The sequence below is a fragment of the Hoplias malabaricus genome, chromosome 18, assembly GCF_029633855.1.
Source record: "Hoplias malabaricus isolate fHopMal1 chromosome 18, fHopMal1.hap1, whole genome shotgun sequence".
NCBI lineage: Eukaryota > Metazoa > Chordata > Actinopteri > Characiformes > Erythrinidae > Hoplias > Hoplias malabaricus.
The window spans coordinates 26,473,714-26,496,800 of NC_089817.1; the positions used below are offsets into that span (position 1 = coordinate 26,473,714).

Below are 23,087 nucleotides of genomic sequence, written 5' to 3' on the forward strand. Positions count from 1 at the left end.
AATCACCATGTACACTCTGAAAAGACGGATCTGTCATTAAAGCAGTTAACAAAAGAGTAAATAAATAACCGTCCATTTTATTTCAATATTTACAACTAAGACTGCTTGTTTTTTTTGTTGTTTTGTTTTTTTCCTTGCCCCCTAAGTGTGAAGTCTCTCAGGAGTACCACAATGCTTGTGCTTGCATTAGAGCGCGCTACAGCAGGCCACGACTCACTAAGTAAACCGTCAAATGGCACTTAAAATATTTTCAGAAGCATTTTTTAAAACAAACAAAGAAAAAAGAAAAAAAGAAAAGAAAAGAAGCACAATCACTACGATAGAAAAGGGGGCTGGAAAAGAGGATGTCATGATTATGATTACCATAGTGCAGCGTTCTTATTGGTGGAATTTCAATAAAGTTCTACTCACACGTAAGAAATCCATTCATGACTCCCCACAGTTCTCAGACACCGTGATGGAGAGATGGAGAAGTGTGCCTCTAAAATGGGGGAATGTGCATAATCTGTGGTAGGTGTGAGTCAGGGGAGTCACAGAGGACAGCAGGGTCACCTGAACCACGGCTGAGAGTAGACCTTACTTGGACTGGACACCTCAAAGCCAGCCGACGTCCACCTGGCTTCTGCAGACACGGACGCACTGGTGACTTCGGGTCCTAGAGGTCTTAGTGAAATCAAAAAGGCACTGAAGTCTCTTGTTGGTGAAGCTGCCTCGCTGTAGGAGAGCTCACTCTCTCCTGTTTGCAATAGCTGGAGGGGAGGGGATTTGATATGTTCATGTTTTCTTTCCCTTCACTTGCGCTGAGTAGCACTACACTTTGGTGACAGAAGGATCATTTGTTTAAGGGTTAATGCAAGGCCAACTTCAGTGGGAAGGGACGTAAAAATGGGCACACCAGCTAGGGCCCAAGGAATAAATCAAAAGGGCCAAATAAAAATCAAGCCTTTCTTTATCTTCATCATCATCATCATCTTGGCAAAAACAAGGGGTCAGCAACAGGTAAGTGGTTTGGAAAAACCGCACAAAAAGTTGTTAACTGTGGCACAGTCTGAAACCGAAAACTAAGAGAAGAAAAAAATAAAATCCATGATATTCCAGCAGCACGATAAAAAGAGGCATGCAAGACCAAAAAAAGCACTTTCATTTAAGAAATAACCAATAGCTAAGAGCTGTTCTCACTCCAGGCACAAGAGGATACAACAGAACATGAGAAATCCATAGCGAGATCCTAAAACTAAAAGAAACAATTAACTTTAAGAGGAGGGGCTAAATATTACAGATCACTTATGGCTTTTTTCCACTGCATGGTACTTACTCGACTCGGCTGTGCTCTACTCAGCCTTACTTGCGTTTCCGTTACGCAAATTTGGCCCTTGGAATCAGGCAGTGAACGGATTGGTCAGGGAGACTTGTCGTCTACGTGACAACGCAGACATCCAGCACAAACAAGCCATTTGTAAAATCTCAAAGCTACAGCAGAGACGTGTTTGTTATTATCCGACTCTCAATGAACGGCAGCTTGTAATTTGACGCCGTGGTCTTTTAAAGACGTTCAAACGCTCCTTGGATCGGTGGCTGACAAAAATCCAGTGAGAGCTGGACAGTGCAACAAGCAACGGTAAAGACTACTGTCTGAACTAATGACGAAGCTACGTTCAGTCCCAAGAAACAACACTCAAATACATTCCCATTAGTGCTAGTGTAGAAAATGACCAAGGACCAGGGACTGAAAAGCGTGTAGGGCAGTGTCGAGCTATGCAGGTTAGGCACCATGCAGTGGAAAAGTGCCATTAGCATAATCTCCCAAAATTTTGGCCATATCTAGCGGCTATCAGCTCACGATCATCAAAAAAGTGACTTTTCTTATTTTGCAGATTGCACACTGATAAAACAGTGATTATCAGGCTAAGTGGGGCTTTAGGGGCTGTATCCCTTTGGAAAACAAATGGGAAAATTGGCGAAGAAATGAACCTTCCGGGGGGGGGGGGGGGGGGCTGCATCAGTGAGTAACAACCCAAATCAGAAGGAACCACACACAAAAGTCAGTAGTGACGACAAACGATTCCAGTTCTTCTGGTTTTCCAGTGCTTTCCCCCCGCCCAATAATTACATAACAGCAATCAGTAGTAAGTACAAATCAAGTACCAAAAAAGTAGTCCATGTAGTCAGCACCTATGACCAGGGAGCAACGAGACACCACACTGAGATCCTCTTTTTAAACGCATGCAGCTGGTGCTCTCGGGTGAAAGGGAGCCATTCGTTTTTGCAAAATCATTGGTCCAAATGGAAAATAAAAAAAATAAATAAAATATCTCGTGTCCTCCCAATGATACGGACTGACCTCCCCTTCCCCTTTCACAGTCAGTTAACGGATTGACCAATCAACAGAAGAAGCTACAAAAGCAATAACACCAGCTGAGCTATTTCCACACTAAAGAAATCCATGAAATTACTTTTATATATATTTATATCAATATATATTTCTTTATCTTTATCATAGCAAATAGTAACTTTTGGTCCCCTATACAGATGTCCAGTGTGTTAAGAAAAAGAACGAACAGGACGCGAGTGTGGACAGAATTTAGTGTGATTGGATGAAAGCGGTCGAGACCATTTCAAATGTGACACACAGGGCTTTTGCATCCAAGGGCTGGCACCACTGGTGTGAGGTAGGGTGACGTTAACACAAACAATCTAAAAACGATCCACGAGAAACTAGAACTAACAGCTAAGCCCAATTCCAGCCCTCGTGTGCGTGCATACGCCCACATACGCAAAACACACACACACACACACACACACACAAACAAAAACCTTCGCCTGAGCACGAAAACGCTGGCGAAGAAGGGAGCAGGCCTTGAGCAGTGTACGAAGCCAATAAGACTTTTTCAGGAGTACAAGAAAACCCTTTGTGGATAAACTGCACTCCTGAATCCTCAGGACTGCACCTCGCCTTGATGACAGACCACAAATCCAGCCACGAGTCCCAGCTCCAGAGCTCAAGCCATGACTTAAACCAGTTGTTTAAAAAGAAGAAAATAAATCAAATAAAAAAGGAACTGCCTCCCTCTGCGTAATGACGAAACGAAAAGCTGTTTTCTGGGTTAAGGCACTATGAAGAACCCGAGGTACATTAAATCCCTGACATTCGCTCTGTTTTACAACACGGCACAAGTGGGAGATAGGAAACAAAGCTTTACAAAAATGGCCCCTATAGCCACTTTTTTTTTTTCCTTTTTCTCTTTCTTCTCTTCTTTTTTTCTTCTCTTTTTTTGGTCCAAATCTGGAAAACGAAACCCACAACGAGTACAGAATGAAGTGTACGTGAACGAATCCTCTTTAAAAACAAAATAAACAACCAACTAATTCCACAAACAGAAGGCAAGAGGGGACCGCTCAAACGCAAGGTACAGTCTGATGACGAAGCAAGCTCCAGAAGTTCAGTTCAGTCGCCTGCCTGAGGTTATAGCAGCACAGTATACAGCAAGAGTTCCCACTGCAACAAAAAGCCACGGAGAATGATCGTAAACAATGACCAGTAATACAAAATAAATAAAATCGACACACAACAACGTTTCTATGTGGAGCTAGTGGCTTGGATTTGAGCTCTTAGTCATCAAAAATGATACGTTTAAAAAAAGTAAACCCTCACTACTTCTGTCGGCAGAGGGGCACCGACCCGTCAGCACCTTCTCTCTGTCAAGGCTCGCTCCACGTCGGACGAGCCGATCACACGACTTCGTAAAGTTCATATGGCGACACGGGACCGAAGATGCAGCTGCGCATCCTGCAACGTAGTGTGACCTCACGTGTGATCCACCGCACTGAGCAACAGACTATGCCTTACAGACAGAGGAGGGTGCGATAGTGGACTAAACTGACAGATGTGGAGGGACAAGGGGTAAAAATGAGTCATGAGACAGCGAAGCAGAAAGAGCGCCCCCATGTGTCTCCTCACACGGATGCGTACGCGTTCCCGGCGCCGCTGCAGTGGCGGATGGTGCTGGGTCCGGTGGCCGAGGCCAGGATGTGGTCGGTTGACGTGATCTGAATGGAGCCTGGCTGCATGACCCCCACCACGGCGCTGCTGCCGTCCTCCATGGCCCCCACCTGCAGCACCTGGATGACCTCCGTCTCTGCTTTCTCGCGCTTGGCCAGCGGTTCCTCTGGGTCCTCCATGTCCTCGTCCAGGTCGCTGTCCATCTCGCTCGCCTCGTCTGGAACACCAAACGGGTGGTTAGAGTGACACCCTCTGAACCCTAACTTCTAAACCACATCATAACTGAGGATTAAGAGGAACCTGCAGGTCACAGGCCATGCTTTGGTGTGCTCACCTTTATCGATGTTGGTAGGTGACATGGTATTCAAGTCAGCAAACTAGGGGAAAAAAAGGCAACAAGAATAATTACCATTTAAACAAACACCGCTCTCAAAAAAATCCCTACTGGGCTGGTCCATAGCAGCCCATGAAGGTCTGAGTCATTATCCATAGACCAGGCCTCTATTTTTTAACATGGCCTTAGAATGACTGCACAAATCGCTCCGCTATCCTTCAATGCAAAATGCAATAACAATTAGGGCCATGACGGCTCCGTCGCACGGCAGAGCCATCAGAGCACCGAGCAATGCAATTTGTCTGAACTGAAAGGCTAATAACAACACAGAGGTAAGGACCAATAAAACGTTCTCTAAAAGGTGGAAGGGGAAACAAGAAAAAGCCAAGGCCATTTCTTTAACAGAGTGATCTGAAAGGGCTTTGCTGCTCACGCTGGGCCACACAAAGCAGCGAGTCCCTGGCGAGCAGGGGACGTGCAGATGGACGTCAGCGAGCCGAGGCGATGCCCTCGTCTTTACCTCTCCCATAACCCCGATGGGCGTCTCTCCCGTGGCCTGGGCGACGCGGTGCTCCACCAGGTAGAACATGTACTCGTCGTAGAGCAGGCGGATCAGGTGGAAGGAGCCGAAGCTAGCGGCGCTGCGCAGGGTCAAGTCTCTGATCACCATCGAGCTGCAAGTTCACAGGACGAATAACAGGCCGTTACTCGTTAGGAATTATTAAACTAGTTACAGTTAAGTTTTGTAGAGAGGCATACTGCTGTTAACATACCACGAGGTGTTGACACTTGCCTGTAAAAGGACCACTTGAGAAGGAACTGGCGGGCAGCTTTGGGGAAGGTGGGCCGGTCCTCATAGGGCTTGAGGACTTGGCACACAACGTTGTCCAACCAGGCGGCCCACTGCTCCAGAGAGCTCTGCTGCTGCAGCGTGGCCTTGAAGTCCTGCTCCAGCCGCTGGACCAAGCCTTCCTCGCACTGGCACACCCAGGAGGCTTGCTCCTGTAGCAGCAACAACACAAACATCAACAGTGTCCCTGTACACAAACTAGAGCAGGGTTTCTAAAGCAGTGGTAAAGAGACCACCGTCTAGTGGCCAAGAATTGATGGGTATGCCGTAGATTGATGTCTTGTTATAAACACCCCACCCCAAGTGACGAGGTCTTCAATTCAGACCTTGGATCCAGGTTCCAGGCCTGGTTTTCCAGAATGACACAATAGCTGCGTTCCAAAGCCTAGGCTGCAGCCGAGGTAGGACTGTCCTATCAAGACTCCAGGTCACAGGTCACAGTTCAGACCCAGGTCACACAACTGGAACAGTTTAAAGAGGCTACATCATGACGTCACTGGAAATGTCTGATCTTCCTCGAAGCACTAACATGACGAAGTTAAAATAGATTGTATTTGCTTATTAAAAATGTTATTAAAACTGACATATTCGCAGTCTGCAGTCAGTATGCGTCTGCTTATATACTCAACCTTCAACCTTAAACATTTCAATTTCATCTGGGATTAAAAATAAGAAACTATTAAATTAATGCTGAATATGGAACTGTACTATGATAATAAACTTACTGATTAATTAAACTGTCTATATCCCATATTTAATCAATTATTTTACACTTTACAAGGTAAACGAACCTTGTAAATGTTTTTCTCCACGTCTCATTTCTCCTTCGTGACGTACGTGCGCAGAAAATTACGAACGTATGCTGCATTTCTAGGCAGATTGGAGCAGGCTTCTATGAAGTAGCGGCCGAGAAACGCAGCCGAGCTCGGCCACAACCTAGGCTTTGGAACGCAGCTTATACCTGCAGCTATAGCGTCATACCAGCTGCCCATATTAAAATCCCGGCCTGGAACCTGGATCCAAAGTCCATATTTGAAGTGAATAGTGAATAAATCAATTCCCTAAATGATGTAGCAAGTAAGAAAACATGCATTTTAAACCTAAACTTTGGCACTGTGAAGAAAAGTAGGATTGTATAGAGGAGGCTAAGATGGTTTGTGCGGGGCGGGACCTGCACGTTGGCGAAGTCGACGCGGTTGAGGTCGCTGAGCATCTGGTTGATCTGGGACGTGTTCTGCAGGACTGCACGGGCGGCCTGGGCCAGGTGGTTCAGAGACGTGTATCTGCGCAGGGTTTGAGCAAAGGCACTAACAGCGGATACCTGGGCAAAGCATTTAGAACAGGGCACTGGGTAAAAGTGAAGGAAAAAGACACAACGCAGTCACAGATCAGGGCCAAGATTATTGCCAAGCAACTGCTAGGCAGTCTCCACAAAGGCTTTTTTCCTTATGCAGAAAGAAGAAAAAAACAAAGCAAAAACACATTTTAAAAGCTTGCAGCTTGAGCAAATTGCAAATGAGATCATTATAACAGTTTCCCCATTGTTAGGCATTTTAACACATGGATATACTGGTCCAAAAACACATCACTGAACCAACCTTGGTCTGGACCATCTTCTGGGGAATGGCGCTCATGGCATTGGTGAGCCAGCCCTCAAGGCTTTTGGCAAAGTTACGGATGGCTTGAGTCAAGGCACCTGGAGGTGGAGGAAGAAACGTGAGATGAGCTCATGTTGGAACTTCTCAAAACCATTATTACAGTAAAGGTTTTGTAAATAACCCCCGCCCCCAATTACTCCAAACATTCCAGCAGTTGTGCTTGTTCCTTTAGTTCCACACTGAAGCTTCAAAGCTACTGACGGAGGTGTAAAAGGTATTAGACGCCACTCGAACCACTCAGACTGAGAACGTACAGTGAGTCGGGCATGTAGTTCACTCAATGAGAATTTGAGAAGCAAGATTCCGTTAACTTTTTTTGTCTAAACGCTCCTGAGAAGATGCTGGAAGTGGAAGATGAAATGGATTGCTTGAGTAGCAGCAGCAATGATGGTGAATTTATCATTTTAAGCACTGCAACTGAACAATGCGCACACACACAGTTAACCCCAGTCTACAGAACTCATTTCCGTAGGTCCCCTGGGACCACATTGACAACCCAAAGAGGTTGAGGAACCCAGGTCAAGAACCCCCTGGCCTGAGGGGAAAACCTGCTGTTTCTAGTTTCTATTCAGTCATGTGTCCTGGACGTGCTTTAAGCTCCTTCTCAAAAACTTGAGATGTGCTTACTAGGAATGGGTCTGAGTACGTCAGGGATGAGGATCTCCACCAGGGCCTGGTACATCAGATGATCGCAGGCACTCATCCACTTCAGCACGGCCTCACTCCGGCACAGCAGCAGCAGCCTGGTCCGTGGGAGACGACCCTCGATCTCGCTCACACCGCTGGGCCGAAATCCATGTGGCAGTGTGACGAATAAGACACGGAATTTTAGTTGACGCTCGACAAGTGATTGAACGTAAGTGTTACAATGTAACTGGATTATTTTATTATTATAGGAATAAGCTCAAGGAGGAAAGGAAAAAAAAAAAAAAGACAGGCAGTGAAAATAAAAAGAAACTGACCTGTTTTGTGTGATAGTGGCTCCCTCTACAGTGCTGGAAGGGGAGTAGCGCCAGAATGTCTGCCACAGCTTCTCTATCAAACTGAACTGGAGGTTTACCACCACGTCCAAAATGGCCTGGAGGCGAAAAAGTGAGCTACTTAGCGACTTGGAAAGACAAGACACTAAGAGAGGGTTCTCCAGACAGGTAAAGAACAGGTATGAACACTGTTTTCCAGGTCAACGGAAAGTGGTGTGAGAAGGGACACAAGACAATACTTGGCTCCCTTGTGCTCCCACACAACCAAGCACAACAAATAATATCAATAACAATCACGTTAAGTGACAAAAGAACATAAGACGGTGAACGGTGGCATGGACAAACTTTACCTCGCAGTGTTCCCTGTACAGCGTGTGAAGGGCTTTGATATCCTCCATGCTGACTCCTTCTACTCCGTGTTCTCCCAGATCCAGCTCCACGAACTCAGGGAGAGCACGAGAGGCATCTGAAAAGTTGCAGTAGAGTAGCTTTAACAGCAGAGCAGCTGACAATCCCTTCTTTATTTTAGTCAGGGATCCAGTTCTCCAGCCTTACCCAGGAACTGCTGATGATGCTGGCTCTGTGCAATGACAGTCTGCTCTGCAGCGTTTGGATTGGGCTGGCCGCTGTTGGCATACTCCCCCGAAACCCCATCCACTTTCTGCACTGGCTTGAACCTGGGTGAGGGGGGGGGTGTAATTAAATACAGACTATGTTTCTCCACTATCTGCTAGCTCTGTTTGTGTGCTGGAAACAGGCCTGATGTGATTACTAAGCCCTAATAAACCAGTAAAAAGAGTACAAACAATTAAATAAACAAACAAAACTAGAAAGGGGCCTCTGTCCAACATACGCTAGGCTTTCCTGCTCTCTCTGCTCGCGGCAGAGAAACGGCACAGGTGTGTAGACGACGGAAAGCACCCCAAAAACGTTGAAAAGCATGAAAAAAAGATGAGGATATTGCTTTATTCCTGCTCCATAGGAGAAATGCAGGTAGAACTGACACTACATACATGAGCACACTAACTGCATGAAAGTAAACGCTGACAGAAAGTGCTACAAATCCATACAGCTCTAATTTCTGTGGTATTTGTCAAACTTACAGCCAATTTAGACTTCAGCAATGTACAAACAATAGTCATTTTTCCCCGTCCTCAAACATAACGTTACACTTTAAAACGTGGAAACGTCTGAACATAAACAAACCAGATAATAGCAGTTCCTCAGAATCATTGATGTTACATTTAACAGTTATAGATATCTGCTTTTCCAGTACTGATAGGTTTTGAAATGTAAATTAAGTTTTGGAAATGCATACAATGGATACAGTGACAAAAAAAGGCCTGCCCCCAACACCCAAAGTTACACTCTTGCCTACATCATATAAGGGAAACCAGTACCTCTGTTTGTGCTGGACAGGCTGCTGTCTCAAAGCCATGTACTGCATATCTTCCTGCAGCCGGTTCAGAGGGGAGTCTGGCTTCACTCTAATGCCGTAATAATGATACTTCGAGTTCCCTCTGCACTCAGAACATGGCCGACGTGAGCAAGCGTGACACTGCATTCATTAACACTAGAAACAACAGGAAAAAGGAGACCGCGAAGGCCGGAGGAGATCGTACCTGGTTCCAAGGCGACGTGTTCGCAGCCCCATGAAGATGGAACGGATGAGTTTTCCGAATGATGCAGCATTGACCGGGTCCAGTTTCTGCTCCTGGCAGTGGCGTAGGTAGTGGCTGTAAAGTAAGGAGCGAGGCAGACTCACTCCTTCCGCAGTCTCATAGTTGTCCAGGAGCCACTGGAGCTGTGGGACAGCACAGTCTGCCAATGTTATCGAAGGCTTTCTTCATGAAGCAGCCGTATAAAGAATACAGCATGAATACAGCTTCACAAACACTGAACTGTTCATGGATAAAAGCTTTGTTTGAAATAAGAACTCGTAAATTAAACCAGGGGCGAGCAATACATTACACCACAGTTGTAATAACATACTTCACATCACTGTTTTTCAGAGGATAATGTGAATAATGCCCTCTCCTGAAGAATTATGGTTTATTTTATAATGAAATGTGCGAAATGTGTGAAATGCTGAATCACATTATGCTCATTTTTTAAACACAACAATGGCTTTAATTGTACTATTTTATTGTGATGTATTTGTGCTAAACCACACACAATTAACAGCCCACCACACCACACCTAACCATACTTAACAAGACCAGACATGCCTAGTTTTGCCAGACAAGCTTTGGCTGCCAAGCATTTGTCACATGAGTGTTAGGGACGTTTACTATCTGCCCTTCAGATTTCTGAATGTCCTGTGACATCTATTGTTTCGTGCAAAATTTCATCTGACCCCGACTAAAAAAAGAACACATGGCTTTTCCTCAGAGCTTGAAAATGTAGATGATTCATTTAGGACAAAGTACAACGCAAATATGGTGTATTTTTAAGTAATTTTGTGAGTATGTGAAACAACATAGTACAGCTAGTGCTGGACAATATGGCCGACATTTATATATCACAGTATCAACTCCACTGGCAAACTGCCAAGAACAAACAAGAAACATGACATCACCATTAAACATAAAGGTTTTGTTAATATGAATATTTTTAAAATACATTTTAAACTGAGTGCGCTGAACTGCAGACTTTAAATAATGCGTATTGGAATACTGAAAAAAATCAAATCATTGTTATTGAAACATTTTATATTGCGATATATATTGATACCGATTTATTGTCCAGCCCCAAGTAGAGCCCTGTACATGAAAGCTACTTGACTAATGTATTATTGTATTGTCACAGGAGTGAATTATATTTGTGCTCGTAAAAGTCTCTGAAGCTAAATCTCAAAGTGCATTCTACTCTTCATTTTTTGCTGTAAGGAGTTGTCGACATGCGGCTAATGGCTTTACCTTTTCTAGCTCATCTTCTAAATAAAATCACCAAGAATGTACACATTAGCAATAAAAAGACAACAGGTAAAAGGTGAAAAAGTTAAAGACAACTGCTCAAGCCCCAACACCTTAATAACAGAGCTTTAGGAGGGGGGGGAGAAAAAAAATAACTGCTTTAGAAAGAGAGAGCAAAGTTGAGCATGAGGGCGAATGGCGAAGAGAATGAGGAGGCATTGATTTTGTGTTTGCAACTTACATGGCTGTTGAGCAGCGAACTTCTCTGACTGGACAAACCCTCAGTCTTTTGGAGCGTCTCAATCGCCATTTCAATCTGACAGACCAAAGAGCAAAAGGAAAAAGAAGGGGGCAGTGGGGGTAACATAAAAAGGAGGGGGTAAATAAAATAAAGGCTGCAGCGATAGAGACCCATACTGAAAACTAGCAAGACATGCCGTAGTCAGTACAGATTTGAAGAAAATAAATCCACTGCTTTAAGCCTCCCGACCACCACATCAGACACGGCACAGTCAGCACGGCAGATACAAACACATCTGGGAATAGTTCTCCCAAAACACGCAGACTGAGCTTCTAAAGGATGGTCAACACAACACACTTTCTTTAAAGCAGTATTGATGTTTATGAGCTCAGTTCCAGACATGTATCATCACTCCTATACAACGGGGCACATATTACACAGTTTAACCCTGTTTCAAACCAGATTCACCTCCTTTAGGCAAAGGTCTTTGTTTGTGTTGCATGAGAACAGAGAGGGACAGAGCTTTGAGGGAGTTTTGCAGCTCAGTAGTTTGCTGCACCTTTAGTGTGCGCTCCCTCAGAACTAAAAGGGCAAGAGAGTCTATAAAAAGGAATTATTAGTTGCATTCATTTAAGAATTTTAAAATGGTTGTGTATGCTCAATGGCCTTAAATTTCATCATTACGTTTGTTTATTCCCAAATTTCCCACCTGAACTGGAAAAGCGGTTACAGGTAATGAATGAATGAATGAATTCCCAAATTTCTTCAAAATCCCAACGCTCTAAAAAAACAACTTAAACCAATCCGAATGGTTGTAAGGCCATTGTGAAAAATGCTGACCACCCGACGACACAGATCACGGCAGTAGCGTCTTTGGGAGAAGTATTCCTTGGAAATTGAGATTTGAAAATACACAGAATCTCAGAAGAGCAAAGCAATAAACAGACAACACATATCCCTCAGAGAACAATACCATACCTTACCACCAGAGGTCAAAAGTGTTCCAAGAACTGCTTTACAGCTAAAAGGCTTTTGATTATTTTGCTCAAGGCACGTCTTCTTTTTACTCGTTTAAAATCGTTAATCAATATGGATACTCCAGTGTTTTTTCCAGCTAATATTTATCTCCCTTTATTTTGATGGGTCCCTCGTACCTAGTCCTGAACAGGAGATTTACCGTGACGTTGACTTGACTAATTTAATAAAGAAGTGTTTGGGCAAAAGCTGAATTCCACCTGTAAATGTGAGAGAGCTTAATTTTGTACATAACTTCCACAAATATATAAGTTTTAAGGTTTTAAAGCTTGTTTGTTGTTTACATTTACATATTTATTTATTTATTTTTAAATACTACAGTTCCAGAGGGATGACACCTATAGCCGATGGAGTGGTGTTTATGGCAGAGTTTTCACAGGCTCTGCCTGATCACCATGGATATCTGGAAAGTGAAAGTAAACAAGGGCTGGATTCTCAGAATACTTAGGACAGTCGTAGCTAAACTGACCACCACTGGAACAAGCTGCCTCACCGACACATTTTGAAATGTCCAAGACCACCTCAGAGTAAAAATCTGAGCAGAATGGCAACATTTTAAACTCAATTGTTCAAATGTTAAAAAGGGAACGCCTACACTTGTGAGGAAATGGTTGTTTACATTCAGAAGCTCTGCGTCTTAAGGCCTTTTAAACACAGTTAGATTTTTACAGACACGCAGCAAGCTTTGATTACAAACACACGTATATTAAAGGTGTCCTTCACATCGAGTCCGACTGACGGACTGTGCCGCTGCATCAGATTTTGAAGCAGAACCTGTTCCATTTTCTGCATTTTACAGATGGGTTAAAATCAGGACGACCAATCAGAGTGTCGTTGTCACGGTTACGGAACAAACAAAGCAGGAAGATGGCAGCTGCACAGCTTGTCTTGTTTGTAGCAGAACACAAAAGCTTAAAACATAATCAACATGCTGACTACTAAAATGCGGAGGTTAAAGAAAATATAATTCCTTTTAATGAGAGGAGCAACATGCAGAAGCAGGGCCTCAAACTCCCCCAGTGACCTTCGGAAACACTGCTGAACTCCCCGTGTTCTTTTAAAGACTGGGGGGGGGGGGGGTGTGCCTTGTTTAGTTGCAGTGCTTAAAGTAAAACGATAGATTCATCTTTGTTCCTACTCAACAAATCCATTCATTCTTCCTCCTCCAGCGTCTTCCCATGATTCCAGGGCGACGAGACAGGAAACGCGCCTGACTTCATGCAAAGGTTCCACTGCATTAAAATTTGCATCTGTTTTAAAGTGTGAAAAAAATCATACTGAGTGTGAAAAGGCTTTTAAGGTGGAATGGTGTGTTTGAGGGGGGAATGACTGTTTGTAAGTGGGTGAAGTTTAACTTGCCTGTAGGTTTATATTCACTGTACGAATTACCACATTAACTCATTTGTTCAGTTTTTGTAGCATTTTCGGTAATGCAGGTAGCCGTCTCCTGAATTTGGAGACATTTCCATCTTAAGTGATCTGAAACAGCATAAATAAATCAACATTACCCACCGATGGCGTTTTCTCCTTTGTCTAAAAAACTCCAGATGCCTCTGCCATGAGCAGAGAGGAAGAGAAAGCCTAGCATACTGGACTGAGACAGTTTTTTTTTTTTTTTTTTTTTTCGGTGGAAGTCGGAACATACATACATACTGTACGTAAATAACATACTGTAAGCACTTATCCTATCCCAACACCTATCCTCCTCGGTCCCGAGCCGCGTAACCGTGTATTCTTCCGCCGCGCTGTGCACACCAAACACGAAGTACGCGTTACGACGTTTACGACGCAAAACCACTTGAGTCAAAACAAGGCTTTATACTGTAAATGGGAGATGTGTCGTAACCACGAAACATCGTAACTCGGGACTGACGTAACCCGAGGACCTCCTGTATCGCCTTTAACTTGAAATTCAGCACCGGCCCAAAGTCTTCTATTGGTTCAAGTCCTCTCTATTCTAACGATAGGAACAGCAGTGAATGTCTGCAATAATAGTTTATAAGCTTAGCTTCAAAAACACTGGAATGCTCCTTTAAAGTGTTTCTCTGGTGTATAGAGTGAGAAGTGGAACACAGCTAATGACCTCAGTCAGCACAGGTTTTTGTTGCAGGTGGTGACATGAAGGCAGGAGGGTGGGACTTACTGTTGCCGGTGAGGCCCTGGTGGTTTGAGCTGCGGTGTGAGGGGCAGAGTTGTCCATGGAGTTACCCCCGATCAGGTAGGCTCCTGAGCTGCTGATGATCTGGCCACCGGAAAGACCCATGGTCAGCCCGCCGTTTCCGTTGCCGTTGTTGGCCATGCTGTGAGACGTCACCACTGTGGTCACTTGAGATGTGCTGCCTTGCGTGTCGAAGTAGTTCCCCGCGTTGTTCTGGCTGTACATCTGGGGCTCAGAGTAGGAATACGCCCGTCTGGTTTTTGAATAAACAAACAGACAGAGATACGTACAGTGGTGTGACGGTAATACTTTTTGGATTGGAAAAATGTTTCTTAAAAGTGATGATCACATGACAAAGTTTCCAGTAAACAGCAATGAGAGGTGTTCCCATAACACAAAAATGAAACCCCTTTTATGAATGGGCTCAGAGCATGACAGGAATGCCCAATGCAGAAACGTTCCGTTAGTAAAATTCAAAAGATAAAGACAAAACGGTCCCACTTCGAGCGACCTCGCTACGATTAAAACTCGCTCTGCCCATTCTGCTACGTCCCTGTGAGATTAAAACTCTCCTGGCCTTGTCCCTGGTGCAATTAATACTTGCTCTGTCTGCTTCACATGCTGCACAAACCACCCCACCACCACGTTACTGTATACCACAGCAAAGTTTGGAAAAGTTACAATGGTTTTATAAAAAAGATGATGCTGTTTAACCGCAGCAGTGAGTTTCTCCTTGGTCTTAAACGTCTTCTCTGAATAAGGTATAACAACCAGCTGGGATTCCAGAAACCTTTATTATTCATATAATCCTAACTGGAAGAGAGCATGTTTATTGTAATGCATTCTGTACCACATAATTACCATAATATTATAAAAGCCTTTGGGGAACCCAGCTCTCATTGGTTACCCAACGACTGAACTCAGTTCTCCTCTTAAGTGCTTTTTTAATCATTTTAATTTAAGATTCTCTCTGCCGGCAAACAGCCACCAGGGGCTGACTGCTCTCGAGATGCAGACGGGGAAAAATCTGTTTAAAATCTGTTTATTAGCTTTGTACCATTTTTGTAGGAAAAAACGCTAATAACAACAGAATACAACATCAAGCACGAGTCTGAATACGTTTTTTTTTTTTTTTACTTATTAGAGGTTGACAGCTTACCTAGTCTTTAATACTGTAATAATTAATTATCCAAACTAATAGAGAATCTATGAATTAACAAGTCATTGCTTACAGTCTCACTGATTTTCTAATAACACAATGATATTAATTTTCCCTCTGATTGGTGGGAGGAACAGACATTTTTTAGAATATGAGTTAACCCCAGGCATTTAAACTCTGGTGCCGTCTAAAATATTATGTCTCACACACTTGCCAAGTGCCAAATTGGTGTAGATTTCCAGTCAAATCTAAATGAGAAAACGTTTGATACACAGCACATTTTATACAATCTGTTAAAAAAATCGTGCTGATAAACATCAAAATAAATGTAACAATGACATATGTCCAATGGTTTAGAGTACGAGCCTGTTTTAAAATGTCTAACTTAAAGAAACCTTGAGTCCCTGCGATTCGAATTTACCATGGAGTGATTTGGACTTGGGGCTCTGTGCTTATGCAGGTTTGAAACATGCTGCTGGAAATACGTTATAAACTAGGACCTACTCAGAGAAGTTTACTCAGTTTTAGTTTTACTGTTTGGGAACTGGCAATTGTGTGTATGACTGTTAACTACTGCATTTATCTACTACTAGGGGTTTACCGAAATCAGTTACACTGAGCAGTTTCCTCAGTGCTGAGGCCGGAGTGACAACGACAGAGGCTCTCTTGTCACCATTACTTCTTATTAAAGCTTCAGAACAATATTCATTCTGCAATTTTAAGGTAAAGATATTACGCATTATTCATTTAAACCAAATTTTAAACAATTCAAGATTTATGTCAATTAATACATTCATTCATTCATTATCTGTAACCCTTATCCAGTTCAGGGTCGCGGTGGGTCCAGAGCCTACCTGGAATCATTGGGCGCAAGGCAGGAATACACCCTGGAGGGGGCAACACACAAAGTCACACTTTTGAGTCGCCAATCCACCTACCAACGTGTGTTTTTGGACTGTGGGAGGAAACCGGAGCACCCGGAGGAAACCCACACAGACACCGGGAGAACACACCACACTCCTCACAGACAGTCACCCGGAGGAAACCCACGCAGACACAGGGAGAACACACCACACTCCTCACAAGCAGTCACTGGGAGCGGGAATTGAACCCACAACTTCCAGGTCCCGGGAGCTGTCTAACTGCGACACTACCAGCCTTTCAATTACTATTTAAGCATTATATATATTGAAATAGCATTACATTTGAGGACTTGTTTTAGTATCTTGACCTGGGAGTCTAGTATCAACATTTGCGAGTTACTTGTTACTTGCAAATTCCCGCACAGTGTGTAGTAGTAGTGCTTATTCTTACACAGCAAAGTTGAGTGCAGAAACTTTTTAATTACCTTTGCGAGGAGAACTTGTTCAAGCAATGGCTTGTATTTTTAGATTTGAACTTAAAACCTGGCTGAATGTTATTCACAGGCCACAGTTGTTCACAATAATAAGCCAATTATACGTATGGCAGTTTTATTTATTTATCTTTTATTTTAAGACGTTCAGAAGACCGTCTGGTGAAAACATTAATGAAATGCAAAGTAATGATGTATGTGAGTGAAAGATTTGGAATTGTTTTTACAAGAATTTAACTTACGTAGCGGTTAAAGGGCCCGAGTAAGACAACCCCAGGCTTGTAAGTTAAAAAAAAAAAAAAAAAAAGGCTCAGTTTTGGGGTAATATAAGACACCCTTTCTAATAAAAGGTGGTAACACCCCTGTAAAGTGCTCTAAAATTATCTACAGGGAATAACATGATGCAAAAATGATGAAAATTTGCATTGTGTGCTGTATGGTGAAGTAGAGGGAAAAACTGCCTGTTTTGAAATCTGTGAGAAAGCAAGCAAGAAAAATAGTCCCATTAGTGTCAGGGGAATAATTCTTCTGACAGCTGTGTTAAACGTTTTCGCACATTAATTTTAGTCTACAGAAATATACTGAACAGAAGGGAGAAAAAAAAAGGGCTGTAATTGATTTAAACACAACGTGACTTCTCATGGCTTTATCTGCATGGAGCTTTTTCTGAAAGTGTGTTTTTTTCTGTAAGTAAAATAGAAAAGGGCCCAAGGAGTGTGGTATAATTGTTATTGTGCAAAGGAGTCATTTAGCAACACGCTTTTTCGTTTGATACGATGACAACCATTTTCTTGTGTGCAATAAATGACACTGAGCCCAGCTCTAAATATAAAAACATGTAAAAACCAATTTTAAAGAATCATCTCCGGGCAGTGTTAAACAAAAAGGGCCATTTGACCAGGGGGGGGGATCTTTAGTGAAAGCGTTTCACTGTAAATAAAAACTAACTGCAGTGAGACCCTCGCTGATGCCTGCGCAGACGCCCCCGACAGGCAGGAGAGCCCAGGGAAGTGCTCTTCGGCTTTTGAGCCCAGCAGAGGCAGAGCGAGGGGATGTCTTCTTTCTTTCTCAGGGGACACTTATCGATACTTGTGGTCATCATCAGGTGACTGCGCACAATTCACAACCCCCCACTGCGGCTGAAGTGCTATCAAAGTCAAGAAGCCAAGAGGACGCAGGTGTCTGTGACAACACTGAGGTAAGGATCCCACAAGGTTGCTAAGGGGCTTTTGGTACCCCCCCAAAAATAAACAAATAAATAAAATAAAATAAAATATAAATAATAATAATAATAATCAAATAAATCCCACAACCCAAGCTGCATCTCTGCAGGATGCCTCAGCCAAATGTGGCCACATTTGTAGCTCCACTGTTGCCTGGCAACCAAATAAACATCCAAGCTGGACGCTGAACGGCAGCTTGTTATCAGTTTCACTAATGAACGTATTCGCCTGAGCGCACTAACACCAACAAGCACCCAAAACTTACCAATCTCAGCTCCAAACAAGTTGGAACAGAGAGTTCCAAAGAAAACAGAGGAATTTGAGATTCTGAGAATTGGAGAGCTGAAAAAGCCAATAAGGCAGATGCATATTAAAGCATGAACAATACACTCATTCATTCATTTCCTGTATCCACTTTAACCTGTTCAATGTTGTGGTGGGTCCGGAGCCTACCCTGAATCACTGGCGCAAGGCAGGAACACCCATCCTGCACTCTGTATTGTTTCATTATAGAACTGTGTTAAATAAAATGACATTATCTAAGCCCTAGAGATGAATTGAGGCGTATGAAATCAACATGTACCACCACAGAGAGAGCAAAAGGTACCACAGATGTTGCCAGTCCATCGCAGGGTCTCTCACACACTCACGGACACTTTAAAACAACGAATCCACCTACCAACATGTGCATTTGGTCTGTGTGAGGAAACCCACGCAGACACAGGGAGAACACCAAAATGAGGTGGGGTTTGAACCCACAACCCCAGGACTCTGGAGCTGTGTGACAGTGATACTACTTGAAGTGCCGCCCCATAAACGATACACATTCTGAGAACAAGGCGAGCCACACATTCCAAATCAGTTTGGGAGCGTTGAACAATATATATGGGGCATTTATGATGGTTTATGGAAATAATGGATGTTGTGTTATTCAGGGAAAAGAGAAAATGGCTACTCAGACTGTTACCAGTGTAAATTTCAAAAGCCAGGTCCTAAAGCTGAATACAGAATGTGCCACAGGTTGTTGTCATGTACACGTTTAAGACTAACCTTTTTCATGTTAGGAACTATGCACCAGCTTCGAGTTTGATGGTAGCATGAAATGTGTGTTATTACCACCTGCTGGAAACTTCCCTTTAAATCAAGTAAATAAAAAGCCACATAATTTGCTACTGTAAAGAACATTCTGAACAAAACGCAAGGGAGCACAGAGGTTGGCTCCTGAACTCTGATCTTCACTGATGTTTCCATCTACAGAGCACACTCACATGGTTCCGTTAGTGTAGACGCCGTTGTTCTCCTCCACGTACTGCACCTGTGCTGGGTATACATGCTGGACCTGTTGAACAGTCTGGGCCTGTGAGGACAGAAGAGGTGTCTTTAAGTAAATATCCACAGATACAGGCAAATTTATTACATGTTTCTCAAGATGTTTTTGATAATCTACAAAGCAAAAATCTGTTGTATTCATGTGGCTGCAGATACAGGGAGTGAGGATCACTGAAAATAGACCATTTTAAACACATCAACCCCAATTTAACAACAATGTCATGTTTCCCTTTAATAACACTGTTTAATCATTTGGGAACTGAGGATACCAATTGCTGTAGTTTGGCAAGTTTCAGCTTGTTACAAGACTTTATCTGCTCAACAGTCCACAGTCCTTTCCAGGCAGGCAGGGTAGTCAAGCAAACGCAGCCTGTGTCCGCAAAGCCGTGCTGTCGTAGTACCTGCGAATTGCTGAGACAGCCATGGAATTCTGGGGTAGAAAATGCCTCAATGGCTGCTTATGTGTCTCTAATATCCCACTATGCACCTCCACACAGATTCAGGTTACCCCGTGGGCACTCCTGCACCCCTAACCTTTAGCACGGAGAACTCTGAACCACATCACCTGTCCAATACACTGCTTTTGAGAGTGTGCAACAGGCACCAGTTTTAAAATATTTTCATATATACAGTATGTCCCTAATAATCCAGAAAAGTGGGTTTGTACATTTTGAAAGCCAAAGACGCTTCTAAAATGGTGAAATTTTCATTTGATTAGCATTACACAGAAGCTTATCGTATATTTCTGTAGAAGTAAATACATTAAATGTTTTAAAATCCTGTAAAATAAATTAAACGTGGACAAATTAAAATATATAGCGATATTTATTTCAGCATTAATGGGAATGAGTAAAACTAAAGCACGCTGGGATGAGCATCAAACACAACAGGACTGTCTCACCTGTTGCTGGACGGGCACCTGAGAGGCCACCTGCTGGGCAGTGACAGCAGGTTGCACAGGCACGCTGGTCTGGAGGGGCACCGTAGACGCAGAGTCAGCGCCTGCCTCTGGGGTTTGCATGGCGCCTTCAGAGAGAAGAGAGAGAACACCCAGTGTCAGTCATCAAATCTTACAGATTACATGGACTTGGAACACATACATGCATACATGCATATATATATATATATATATATATATATATATATATATATATATATATATATATATATATATATATATATATATATATATATATATAATCGTACACCCCCTCAAAACAAAGTGAATAAAAAAAAAAAGGCCTAAATACAGTTCTACTCCAAGAAACACTCCAGTATATTCCCCTCGCCGCATGAGTGGGTGATAGTGGGAGAAATGGCAGACCGGTGCAGATCCTGGATACAGTACAGTAATACCCATACCATTTAAACTAGCAGTGGTTGTATCTACATAACGCCCTACTTCTCTTCAGCCTACTACAATTTTGCAATACACACAGAAAACTTAAAATTCCATTCGCTAGCGTCCAATATATTAAATCCAGAGGAAACCATCCTGTGTGAAAACATGTCAGCAATCCATTAAAGCATTTGTACTGAAAGCTTGAGAGAGGTGGTTTTCTTCCAAAATTCATATTGGGCACTCGTGATGATCAACATGTAAGCCTCCACTTCCCACGTCTTCTCCTGACTCAAGTCAAAGCCCAAGTGCCCAAACCCACCAACTCAACGTAAATATGTGCTGAAAGAAGCGCTGAGAGAAAGCGTATCTTTCTTCGTCCATTTGCCAGAGGAAGGAATCGCAGCGTCTGGGACCCAGTGATGTGGAGACACCTGGCCCAGCTGTGAAACTCCAGCACGCTGCTCAGCCATCACTTCATGGTAAATAACCTAAAAATTCATTAGCATTTTCATGCGAAAGCATGAGGGAAGTGATTTGACTTTTGTATCATTTTTTGAGAATGGCTGATCTCACAGCAAATCTAACACCCTCTCCGGTAGTGCTGGGCGATATGAGCGCAAATCAATATCATGATTAATTGTACATTTTACCACGATTACGATTAATGAACGTTTATTTTTGGTATTTTAGACCCTCATTAGAATCACGTGACTACAGCTTGGTAGCGTGGTTTTAAAAGGGACTGTACATAAACACAGTGGGGACATTACAGAATAACAATAATAATAATAATTATTGTTCTATATAATAATAATCGACATAAACAAGATTATGTCAATTTCAATTAATTTTCAATTAACTGCCCGGCCCTAGTCTCCAGTTTGTTTCCCTTCAGAAGCTCCACATCTTTTAAAGTGGAATGGTGTGTTTGAGGAAGAAGCCGACTGTGGCTTGCTCGTAGTTTAACTCGTTTGCAAGTATTTATTCACTGTTTGAATTCCGACAAAAACCCATGTTTAACTTGAGCCGTTTAGTTTTGTAGCATTTACAGTCTGTGTTTATTTTCATGTAAAATTAGGGTCCGGAATCGGTTCTACCACAAATAATACACCTGATGCATCAAAAATACTTCAATATTACCCACCTACGGAGCAGACAGAGCAACATCCTTAACCCCTTACATGCTTTTCAACATTCAGAAGCCCCTCCACCATCCCAATGCCTCCAGATGAGGTTTCTCAGCCGTGGTTCAGCCAGCGACACACAAAGAAAAAGCCTGAGATGTTTTTTTGACTGAAGCGTTTCTATTTTTACCAAGACAGGGCTGCACACAAACACCAGAGCTTTTCACACATGCAATCTTATAAAATTAATTAAAAACACAAACACTAGGTAGTATTTTGCCTTAAAATTACAGCTTCAAAATCTTTAAAATGCTTCACAAAGCCAAGTCATTACTACTCATGGCTAAGCACTGCAGCAATTGCACTGTGTAGATTTGAGGATAGTAGGAAGTGCCCCTACCTTGTTTGGACCTAAAGCCAGATCAAACAAACTTGCATTTCTGCTTGTTTAAACCGACTGTAATAAAACCACTGTCATGATGACAAACTAATAACCATCCCTACGTATCGCTCACTAAAAAATCAAGTCCTTTAATTAAGGTCACGTACGACGATTTAATCACAGCTCCAGCAGGGCCCTGCTTATATAAACTGTGTGAAAATGACCTTAAGTCCTCCATGCGTTCCCAACACAGTGACACAAAGACACATTATGGTGGCCACAGTAATAAAGGTGGTTAATAATTAATCGGCCAGGTCTCACGCTCCAGCCTTTTTCAACCAACCCCTGCGTGTGAAAATGGCCGCTGTCAGCCAAAATTAGACATCCACACCTAACCGTTTATTATAAAGTCAGAACAGACGTGATTCATCAATCAGCCTGCAGCGCTCGGCCGGAGGAGAGGGATATGCATTTCTTTTTGACAAGGAAGTTTTCACGTTCGTCACACGTGAGCTCAGGCGGTCTTCCCAGGACACCTGCCACACCAGTGCAAACACAGCACACACACACACACACACAGAGAGCACGCAAAAAAGGCTTTCTAGCCCCATCCCAAGCACTGGCTTAAGTTTCCATCATGCAGTCTCTCCTGGCTAATTATACCTGCTCCTCCTGACAGCTGAGAGACTCTCCCCGGAGGCTCTGAGCACGGCAAAATGCCTCCTCCTCCTCACCTCCTGCTCCTCGTTTACCTGGAGGATACAGGTGGTGTTGTGTTCAGGTGCATCCCCCCCACCCCCACCACCCAGTCACTCCTCCCCAACCCCCTCCATATAATGTCTGATTACACAGCAACGTGTGCATGCACTAAGGGTGCAGGGATAATCACAGCCATTTCCAATGAGCACACAAATGGCATGATTAGGTGCACTGTTTTTTGGGAGAGCGCAGAGGGCGCTTGTGTTTATTGCCAAACTGGGTTTTCTTCGTATTCTACAAATCA

At 43.2% G+C, this 23,087-nt stretch overlaps 1 protein-coding gene across 4 annotated transcripts in view; it reads right to left on the reverse strand.

Annotated features, from left to right (window-relative positions):
* Nucleotides 1-275: 275 nt before the first annotated feature.
* rfx3 (regulatory factor X, 3 (influences HLA class II expression)) overlaps nucleotides 276-23,087 on the reverse strand; it is a 30,858-nt gene continuing 8,046 nt past the window's right edge. Inside the window, exons 2-17 of one of the 4 annotated variants that reach the window (XM_066650920.1) lie at nucleotides 20,138-20,262; nucleotides 19,176-19,264; nucleotides 14,157-14,424; nucleotides 10,979-11,053; nucleotides 9,445-9,626; nucleotides 9,223-9,342; nucleotides 8,378-8,499; nucleotides 8,173-8,288; nucleotides 7,805-7,920; nucleotides 7,470-7,624; nucleotides 6,783-6,880; nucleotides 6,356-6,505; nucleotides 5,128-5,336; nucleotides 4,855-5,008; nucleotides 4,335-4,377; nucleotides 276-4,217 (exon numbers count right to left, since the gene is read on the reverse strand). In XM_066650920.1, the coding sequence (XP_066507017.1) occupies nucleotides 3,955-4,217; nucleotides 4,335-4,377; nucleotides 4,855-5,008; nucleotides 5,128-5,336; nucleotides 6,356-6,505; nucleotides 6,783-6,880; nucleotides 7,470-7,624; nucleotides 7,805-7,920; nucleotides 8,173-8,288; nucleotides 8,378-8,499; nucleotides 9,223-9,342; nucleotides 9,445-9,626; nucleotides 10,979-11,053; nucleotides 14,157-14,424; nucleotides 19,176-19,264; nucleotides 20,138-20,257 (2,280 nt within the window). In that variant the 5' untranslated portion in view covers nucleotides 20,258-20,262 and the 3' untranslated portion in view covers nucleotides 276-3,954. Of the gene's footprint in view, nucleotides 4,218-4,334; nucleotides 4,378-4,767; nucleotides 5,009-5,127; nucleotides 5,337-6,355; nucleotides 6,506-6,782; nucleotides 6,881-7,469; nucleotides 7,625-7,804; nucleotides 7,921-8,172; nucleotides 8,289-8,377; nucleotides 8,500-9,222; nucleotides 9,343-9,444; nucleotides 9,627-10,978; nucleotides 11,054-14,156; nucleotides 14,425-19,175; nucleotides 19,265-20,137; nucleotides 20,263-23,087 lie in introns of all 4 variants that reach the window. The other 3 variants (XM_066650917.1, XM_066650921.1, XM_066650919.1) reach the window with 3 other exon arrangements.